The sequence below is a fragment of the Chrysochloris asiatica genome, unplaced genomic scaffold, assembly GCF_000296735.1.
Source record: "Chrysochloris asiatica unplaced genomic scaffold, ChrAsi1.0 scaffold00100, whole genome shotgun sequence".
NCBI classification, from domain to species: domain Eukaryota; kingdom Metazoa; phylum Chordata; class Mammalia; order Afrosoricida; family Chrysochloridae; genus Chrysochloris; species Chrysochloris asiatica.
The window spans coordinates 6,642,353-6,652,970 of NW_006408618.1; the positions used below are offsets into that span (position 1 = coordinate 6,642,353).

At 42.3% G+C, this 10,618-nt stretch overlaps 1 protein-coding gene across 3 annotated transcripts in view; it reads right to left on the reverse strand.

The window, feature by feature from the left end:
• Positions 1–10,178, reverse strand: part of RFWD2 (ring finger and WD repeat domain 2, E3 ubiquitin protein ligase) — a 265,833-nt gene extending 255,655 nt beyond the window's left edge. For all 3 annotated transcript variants that reach the window (XM_006867072.1, XM_006867071.1, XM_006867070.1), the window contains exon 1: positions 9,498–10,178. Coding sequence is in view for 2 of the 3 variants with exons in the window: in XM_006867071.1 (XP_006867133.1) it covers positions 9,498–9,904 (407 nt within the window). In the remaining variant the exon portion in view is untranslated. The remainder of the gene's footprint in view (positions 1–9,497) is intronic.
• Between the last annotated feature and the right edge of the window lie 440 nt (positions 10,179–10,618).

The following is a 10,618-nucleotide window of genomic DNA, read 5'->3' on the forward strand; positions in this document are numbered from 1 at the left end:
ATGTGATCAGGAAATGGGCTTCCCTTTTTACTCTTCTTCCTGAGAAGTTTCAAGATACCACTGTTGGTCGTTTTGACGTAATTTAGTATTAAATTTTCGGCCTATTTCCTCTTTTGTCTGCTTGTCCTGCTCCACAATCCCCGTTCAGGCCTTATTTCTAGTTGGAAACAGTTCAGGGTCAGCTGTGGCTGTCTGGTTTTAATTGGAAACTGTCTCTTTAAATTTTGAGATCTGTGCGCATGTGTAGTAGAACCCTCCGAGGGTGGGACTGTGGTGCCCACTAGCTCAGGCACTCCTATAGTCACCAGAATGGAGATGCACAGACAGCAAGGGACCAATGAACAGATATCAAAAGAAAAGTATGTCCACACCTTTATCTCAGAGGTTCTGCCAGGCATGGCCGCTCCGTGGTCTCACCCAACATGGCACCTCCTGGAGCACCCAAGCGTCCCGGACTAGAAAGCTATACATTTCTTGCTTCTGCCACAAACTCCCCAACTGTAAGCCTTCCAACCTTCTAAATATTCCTTTATATGTGGTTCAGAGTTCTGGGGCCAGCCCCTGAGCCTGCTTGGTCGGATATTCTGTGTTATTGTTGGCGGAGCTCCTTTACTGCATGTCCACCCGATCCGCCATCTTGTTTGTTCTCTCACAAAACTGTTTTTGATAAAGGAAACAAGGGTAAATTGCTACAATTTAATAAACTTGACTTATACTCATGGAGGTTGTACCTCTAAATACCAACAGAGAGAAGGAGTCTTCACATCAAGTATCAATGCTATCCCCTCTGTACACAGGGCAGATAGGGATGGGCAACTTACACAATGACTATATAAAATGAGGGAGCAACAGAGGCACGAACTGACTGGCTTACAAGGTTTCAAGGGGAAGTTTAGTTTAATAGTGTGTGGGAGAAGAAAGAGTCCCTATTGAATAGTTGCCATCTTGTCTAGCTGTATCTGGTTAAAAGAGACAGGAATAAAGTTCTTATAACTCAACAATGAGTCATTATTATCATGACTAATTGCAACTGTCACAATTGTAAAGGTAGAAGTTTTGTATCAAAAATGGGGGAGTAGTTAATCTTACAGTCCAGAAATAAAGGACCCTAGGACCATCAAGGGAGAAGAGCACAAGAGGAATGCAAGACCTTTTCCAAAGCAGCAACAATACCAGAGATGGAGGCAGAGATGGTGACATGGAGAAAGGAAGCAGCTGAGGACTGCTCTCTTCATGGGAAGTGAGGAACTAAGAGATGGTGACCAGGAGGCGGATTTTACAGGTGGTGTAAATTATTATATATGCCTGAGTGTTTCTGCTGTTCTTTTTTAAAAAGAGCTAAAGTGAATAGAGAGAAATACTGTTAACTGATAGTACATGGAGGGGATTATAATTATTGTAATGAAACAAGGTTTATGGTTTGTTGTATGTAAAACTGATGATCTTCCCTGTAAACTTTCACTCAATCCACAATAAAAACCTTAAAAAAAAGAACATCATATAGAAAGAAAGCAAAAGAAGTCAAGAAAGAAAAAGAACACCAAATTGGTTTCCAGAGAGACTCTAAAACTTGTTTTCCAGGATAGAGATGCTACAGCAAATGGAAGAAATAAAAAGGTAAAAGAGCTGAACAGAAATTTTAAAGGGAAGCATAAGAAGACAAAGTAAACTGAAATGGGCAAAGACCTGGAGTAGAAAACCAAAAGGGAAGAACACGCTCAGCATTTCTCAAACTGAGGGAACTAAAGAAAAATTCAAGCTTCGAATTACAATAATGACAAATGCTATGGGCAAAATATTGAATGATGCAGACAGTATCAAAAGAAGATGGAAAGAATACACAGTGTCACTGTACTAAAAAGAAATAGTCGATGTTCAACAATTTCAAGAGGCAGCATATGATCAAGAGCCAATGGTACGGAAGGAAGAAGTCCACGGTGCACTGAAACCCTAGCAAAAAAAACAAGGCCCTGAAAACTCAATGAACACAAATTGAAATCTTTCTACCAACTGATGTAATGCTCACCTATGCCATGATAGTTGAAGCCAGTTACCTGGGCAACTGACTGGAAGATATCCTTATACGTGCCCATTACAACGAGTAGCAACTCAACAGAATGCAGAAATCATCAGACAATATCATCAATGTCACATGTAAGTAAAATTTTGCTAAAGATAATTCAAAAACAGCTGCAGGGAACTGCCAATGATTCAAGCTAGATTCAGATGAAGAGGTGAACAAGGGATATCACTGCTACAACATCAGATGGATCTTGGCTGAAAGCAGAGAATACCAGAAAGATGTTTACCAGTGTTTTATTAACTGTGCAAAGGCTTTCAACTGTGTGGATCATGACAAGCTATGGATAACACTGAGAAGAATGAATGTTCCAGAACACTTGATTGTGCTCATGAGGAATCTGTACACAGACCAAGAGGTAATCATTTGAACAGAACAAGAGGACACTGAATGGTTTAAAATCAGGAAAGGCATGTGCTGGATGGAACTACATTCTTTCTCCATACTTACGCAATCCGCATGTTGATCAAATAATGCAAGAAGCTAGATTTTATGAAGAACGTGACATCAGGATTGGAGGAAGACCCATTAACAACTTGTGATATGCAGATGATACAACCTTGCTTGCAGAAAAGTCTTAAAATGATGAAGATTAAAGACCACAGTCTTCGATATGGATTGCACCTCGATGTAAAGAACACAAAAATCCTCACCATTGGACAAATAAAGAACATCCATAACAATGGAGAAAAGACTGATGCTGTCTAAGACTTCATTTTACTCAGATCCACCATCAACATTCATGAAAGTAGCAGTCAAGAAGTCACATTATATATTGTATTAAGCAAATATGCTTTACAAGACCTCTTTAAAGTGTTCAATAGCAAAATGTCCAGTTTGAGGAATAAGGTGTGCCTGACCCAAGTATTTTCAACAACATCATATGCATTTGAAAGTTGGACAATGAAAAAGACCACAGAAAATTGATGCATTTGAGCTATAGTGTTGGAGAAGAATATTAAAAGTACCATGGACTGCCAAAAGAACAAACAAATATGTGCTGGAAGAAGTACAGCCAAAATACTCCTTAGAAACCAGGATGGCAAGACTTCGTTTCTCATACTGCACACATGTTATCAAAAGGAACAAGTCCCTGAGTGGAGTGTCATCGAAAAAGAGGAAGACCCCCAACAAGATGGCTTGGCACAGTGTCAGCAGCAATGGGCTCAAGCATAACAACAATTATGAGGATGACACAGGACTGAGCAGTATTTCATTCTATTGTGTTCATCATACTATAAGTCAAAACTGGTTTGATGGCATCTAACAACAGCATGTAACTGTATGTACATATATGATCATGTAAGTATGTATATGTGGAATCCTGGTGTGGCATCGTGCGTTAACATGCTGGACTGCAAAGTCAGTTGGAATCGCAAGGTCGGTGGTTCAAGCTCATCAGCTGCTCCTCGGAAACCCTATACAGGGCCGTTATGGGTCGCAACCAACTCAACAGCACTTAAAAACAACAATGCATAGATACACACACACACAAAAAAAAAAATTCTTATAATGACACGTTTTGTTAATATCTGTTTTTTTAATAGTGTGAAAAGGTTGTAACAGCAGGAATGATCGACTGGTTTTATCTGCTGTGCTAAATCTAATTAATACGTAATGACTGCCTAAAAGTACTATATTGAGGATTGTGAGACATTTTAATTCAAAAGAATATTTGGCATCTGCCACACAACTAAAGAGAATAGTAAAAACATTGCCATTGTTATATTGCAGTTATGTGGTTAGTCTTTCTTCATATTAAATCATGAGCTCCTTCAAAATAGAATCTATCTTGATAATTTGACATGATAGGCAGTCCCGTATTTATTGAATGAACCATACCTACTTTCTATCAAGCATATACCTTCCCACAAAGAGTCCTGGTATGGCACTGTGGGCTAAAGCACTGGACTGCAAGGTCAGTTTGAACCATGAGGCCGGCAGCTCAAACTCACAGGCTGCCTTGGAAACTCCATACAGGGTTACTTTGAGTCGGAACCAACACGACAGCACTTAACAGCATATCTTCCCACAAGGAGAATACATATTTGGTCTGCAACTTGGGGAATAACTGGAACTTCCAATGATAGGTCATTTTAGATAGCTGACAAAGTTAATGCAAAGACAAGAGTTAGGCGATAGAATAAAATAAAGGTGTTAAAATGAAAGCCACCACTTTCCATATTCCCAAGTGTACAAGCAAGATGCAAAGTTCAATTAAATGGACCATGTAAGAAAATTTGGGAAATTCAAATTAAAGACATTCTTTGGCTGTCAAAGAATTGTACAACTTCAAACTGCTCGTCTAGCACACAGGTGATCCCCCCTATATAACACTATAAAAATCATCTGCAACTTGCTAATACTTTCAATCCTCTGCGTGAAAGAAATATTAAAATGCAGACTCTAAATCCCTAAAATTTTAATCAATTCTGCAGTTAAATACAAACTTACATTCAAATAGGACATTGGTCAAGAGAGGTTAATATTTATTACTGAAAACTATTTTTTTTCACTTAAAATCAATTGCTCTCAAAGGACAGGATATGAATATGAAATTATCACCAGCAGTGTTTGCAAATTATAGTGCCCACCCCAACCTCTAGTTCTGCTATATCCTCTAGGGTTTGGGGGCAGCCAGGCAGGGGAAGGGAGTAGTCAAAGGCAAAAACATTTATCTCAAGTGTTAAGAAGTAGCTGCTTCCCTCCAATATACCCATTTAAGGAGCGCTGATGTCATAGCTCTTGACTAACTGAAAGGTTAGAGGTTTGAACCCACCTACTGTTTCAAGGAGAAAAGATGCAGCAGTCTGCTCCCTAACAGTTACAGCACTGGCAACCATATGAGACAAAAATACAGGATCGCTATGAGTCAGATATGACCTGATAGCAACAGGTTTGCATGTTCATGTTAAATACAAATACTCAAATATATAGACCTAAAATTTTCTAATTCCATAAAAAGAAAGCATATTTATTCAATCTGTATGCTAAACAAATAATCTGAGAAGCTGGATTACACGAAGGAAAACGTGGTATCAGGACTGAAGAAAGACTCTAACAACCTGCGACATATAGATGGTACAACCTTGCTTGCTGAAAGTGAAAAGGATTTAAAATACTTACTGATGAAGATCAAAGACCACAGCCTTTGGTATGGGTTGCATCTCAAAGTAAAGAAACAAAAACCCTCACCACTGGACCAATAAACATCTGTATCAATGGAGAAAAGACTGAAGCTGTCAAAAACTTCACTTTGCTCATATCAATCAGCAACACTCATGGAAATAGCAGTCAAAAGTGTTGAAGATCAAAGATGTCAGCTTGAAGACTAAGGTGTGCCTGCCCCAAGCCATGGTATTTTTAATAACCTCGTATGCATGCGAAAGTTGGACAGTGAATAAGGAAGACTGCAGAAGAACTGATGCACTTGAGTTATGGTGTTGGAGAAGACTAAAGGCTGCCAAAAGAGCAAACATATTTGTGTAGGACGAAGTATAGCCAGAACGTTCATTTTAAGTCAGGACGGCCAAACTTTGTCTCTCATATTTTTGGACATATTATCAGGAGGGACCAGTCACTGGAGAATAATATCATGTTTGCTATTCATGTTTGGTAAAGTGGAGGGTCGGAAAAGAAGATGAAGACCCCAATGAGATGGACTCGCACAGAGGCGGCAGCAATGGGCTCAGATGTAGTAACGATTGTGAGGCTGGCGCAAGACCAGGCAGTATTTCATTCTGTTGTGCATAGGGTTAACACGAGTCCTTAGCAACTCGATGGCACCTAACAACAAAAAAACGAAAATGAGGACATCTGAGTTCTCCTTCATCTTCCATGCAGGAAACCCTGGTTCAATTTCCAGCCAATGAACCTCATGTGTAGCCATCTGTATTGCTATGAGGCTGAACATCACCTTTCAACAGAGCTTCCAGAGTTAAGACAAAGAAGAAATGTCTACACATCTATTTCCGAAAACCAGACAATGAAAACCCTAGGGATCGCACAACTAATCATGGGGCTGATACAGCATTTAATTCCGTTGTACATGTAATCACCTTCAGTTGAGGGTCTGGGCCTACTAGATGACAGCTAACGCCAAGGCACCTAACAAGAACAATCTAAAACAAAGTTAGGTCTCTGTGTAGATGGGGATATAACTATATCAGTATTATATCAAAATAGAAAGTTCTATATAACTTCAGAGAATTGGTTTAAGGATGAGATGAAAAAGAGTTCTGGTGTGGCGCTGTAGGTTAATGCATTGGACTGCAAAGTTGCTTTGAACCACAAGGTTGGCTGTTCAAGCTCACCAGCTGCTCCTTGGAAACCCTAACCAGGTGAACATGGGTCAGAATCAACTCAAGAACATTTAACAACACCAAATCATGTGCAACACACACAAAAAAATTAGAATTACCATTATTATTGAAACGTAGGCCCAATTTAGATACAAATGCATAGAGTAATTTGGATTGGTTCACAATTTGATCTTCTCTAACGCATACTTAGAGAAGACCAGCCAGAGCCAATTAAAAATGAAAAGGATTCCTCAGACATTGCCTAAGGAATAAGTCTAGCCTAAATGGAGAAACAGAAAACAGTCTCCATTATTTAATTATTTTGACTACTCAACTTTACCAGAAAAATAAAATGGACTAATGAGATCTTCAGACAAAAAGTAAAATAATCAAAAAATTTAAGTGAAAACTCTTAGTGCACACTTCTATACCCAAGTATAAACGAAAACAGAATAATCTAAGTAGACCTCAAGAGACTAGACTGAAATTTTCGAAAGTTAGGTGATTAAGTGATTACTGTTGTTGCTAAGTGCTGTCCAGATGGTTCTGACTCATAGCAACACTGTACAGGGATTCCAAGGAAGCTGGTGAGTTTGAACTGCTGACCTTGTGGTTCGCTGTCCAGTGCTGATCCTACAGCACCACACCAGGAGTCCGATTAAGTGATAGGCTAATAAAAATTGCAATAATCTTGCTCCTTTAAAAAAAAATTATCAGTGCCAGTTGCTTACACTCCCTTCTATCCTGTCCAAACAATACATGCGCTGTCTAGTTGATTCAGAATCAGCAGCCCTACAGTGAGTTTCCAAAGCTGCAATCTTATGAAAGCAGACTGCCTCATCTTTCTCCCAAAAGTAGCTGGTGGAGCTTTTTGGTTCACTGCCGAGTGCTTTAACAAATGCACCGCTAGCATTTCCTACCATCTCCAATTCCCTATGAAATAGTACATAAACCAACCCTCTGACGGTCAATTCCTACTTAAAGTGAACCTGGAAGTCAAAGTAGAACTACCCACATAGGTCTCCAAGGACCTAAATCTTTACTAAACCAGACTTCTACATCTTTCTCACTGTAAGCAGTTGGTGGGTTCAAACTGCCAACCTTTTGTTTAGCAGCAAAGCACTGATGACTGGCAGGCAGTATGTACTAAATGGACTCCTAACCAATGGACTTCAAACGATAAGGTTGACAGTTTAAATCCAACAGCTGCTCCCCAAAAACCCTATGCAGGGTCGTATGAGTCGGAACCAACAACAAAGCACTTAAATAATTCTTTGTTGAATGAATGAATAATTCCCTTATTTCTCACATCTGTTATCCTATTTTAGTATTGGAACCGACTCCACGGCACATAACAACAACAAATACCAATGCTGGTGAGTCCTGTGACGCTGTAGGATAAACACTGGACTCCTAGCCACAAGGTCGGCAATTCAAACCTACCTGCCGCTCCTTGGAACCCCTATAAGTGTCGCTATGGCTAGATGACACTGAAGAAGAACATACCAATGCTGACATGTTTGTTTTCTTTTAGTCTAAAAGCTCACTTCTGCAACCCTCTCCCCTCTTTTTGCTATTACCTTCTCTACCTTATCATGAGGCAGTCTCTGGGTATGAAAACATCTGTTAGACACAAACATAAACTGCTTAATTTATAAATAGCATTCACAATGATAGCCCAAATAGTTTCAATTAAAAATGAATTGATTCTGAATACAGAATAATTTTTAATGAAGGTGAAAATATAAATATAATCCTTTTGCAGTAGTCATATGTTGCCAGTTCTCACTCACCTAAAACATTGCCTTTCTCAACCAATAATTCAAGTGATATATCCAAACCAGAAATGCAACCAAACCCACTGCCATTGAGTCGACTATGACTTAGAGTGACCCCATATGGGTTTCCAAGACTATAAATCATACAGAAGCAGAAAGCCTCATCTTTCTCCTGTGGAGCAGCTAGTGGCCTTGAACTGATGACCTTGCATTCCACAGTGCCACCAGAATGCCTGAGAGCCCAATAAAAATCCCAACACATTCTCAGCAAGGCAATCATCTTTGCCTTTCTTCAAATATGGCTAAGCCCTTTATGTCACTACTGATATCACTACTGATTAGTATTGTGTGTCATTCAAGATGTCAACTAAGATGGCAAACTAACACCTAGAGTTTCTCACATCAGAAACTCCAGTATACTGTGCTATCCATGTGTACTAAAGCTGTAACTACCATACTAATGTTTTAAAAAGTGCAGTTTCCTCCTCAAGACATCCAGTTCCGAAAACAGAATTTTTTTATGAACAGACTTTGACTACATTAGACAAAAAAGTGGCTTACATTTGGAAATCTGAGACAAAATCTATTTATACACACATGTAAACACGGTGGACACTTACATTAAATGCTGCAGTTACTGTTAGTACCCTCAAGTGGGTTATAACTCATAGCAACTCCACATACAACCATGATTTGGTCCTGTGCCACCTTCACCATATTTACTAAAGTTGAGTCCATCGTTTCACTGTGTCAATCCACATCGCTGAGGATCTTCCTCTGTTTCGCTAATATTACTTCCCTTAAAACATCCTTACCCATGTTTATTGCACCATCCAACATACTTCCAATACTTAAATTCTGACCAACAACTCTCCCTCAGCATCCCAGACTCTCCATCCTCTCCCTTTACAAATATAATTCATCTCAACAAATAATCGAGTTGATTTTGGGTGCCTAAACCACCAGATCGAGAGAAAACGCAAGGTCCAACATTCTTGCCCAAATTTCTTCTTTACCCACAACTATTTATTAGACCCTCCATCTCCCCATCCCGATTTGTCATTCTTAAAAACTCCTTTCACTTCCTCCGTGGCCCACCATCGCTAATCTCCTTTATTACCCTCAACCTGCCCTGGAAGTCCAACATCTCCCCAACCCCCACCCCTAACTCAAGACTTCCAATCTGTGGACAGCGTTCGAATCCCTCTGCAGATTCCGCAACGGCACCAGTATGCAAGCTCCTAAAGAGGCCGCCCTCACACCCGACCCCACCAGTCTAACCAGTAGAAACTCGAGATTTCGCGAGGGAGGGGCGGTGGGGGTCTGGTTCAAACGTACCATACGAAGTCGTTGCTTTTGTCCTCATAGGAGTTGATGAGCCCGTTGCAGAGCGGGGTGGGCAGAGGTCGCTTCCTGCTGCCGCTGCCTAGGCTCGAGCTGCTACCACCTACGCCGACGCTGGGCCTGGCCGCGCAGCTGAGCCGGGACAGGCCCCCGGACACCGCCCCGCCGCCGCTGCCCGACGCGGCGGCCGCCACCAACACAGGCCGCACCGGGGCCCCAAGGCCGCCCGAACCTGCGGCCTGAGCCGCCCCGCCGGACACCAGCCCCGCCGCCGAAGCCGCCACGGAAGGGGGCGAAGGGGAAGAGGATAAGGACGAGGAGGCGGAAGTCACCGAGGAGGCCGCGGAGGAGCCAGGGCTCGTCCCAGCGGACCCTGATCCGGCCTGACGGCTACCAGACATCGTGACTCCCTCCCCTCCGGCAGGGCGCTCGGAGGAGAGGGACCAGGACCGCGACCCGCCGCCGCCCCCCCACCCTCAGTCTCAGTGCATCCTGAGGACTCGCGCTGAGCCGGGAGGTGGAGCTGAGGAACAATAAAGTTGATTTTTTTTTTTTTTTTTTTTTACGGCATCCACACAACAAGGTCCGAAAGGAGGGGGCGGAGAAAACTAATAAAGGAGAGTAGAAATCACTACCGCTCTCGAGGACGCCGCCGCCGCGGTCCCTGCCGCAGCCAACCCCGGCACGCCGTGGGCCGGCCGTGCGCGTGCGCGAGCGGCGGAAGGGGCGGGAGCGGCGGGGGATACAACTTTCTACGCAGCCCGGGCGGCGCTCACACACGCAAAGCGCGCCTTGGAGACTGCGGCTTAGCAACAGGAGTATCCCTTGTCGGAAACTGTTTTCGTTGGTGACGTACCTAAGGGAAGGCCGTTTTAATGGAATGAAAGGGGGAGGGCGAGTGGAATGAATGGTAGGATTGGTCGTTTGGTGTACCGGGCAGAGGAAGAAGAGAGCCGCTCGACTAGCTACTGCACTCGCACAAACTGGGCGCAAGGTCCCTGTTCCACAAGAAGAGCGTGGGCTTTTCGAAGTAACTATATTACGCATGCGTAGGAGCGAGCCACATTCCTGAACATCCAGAGGGAGTGGTCTCTGTTTTCTGAGAGGCAGGTGTT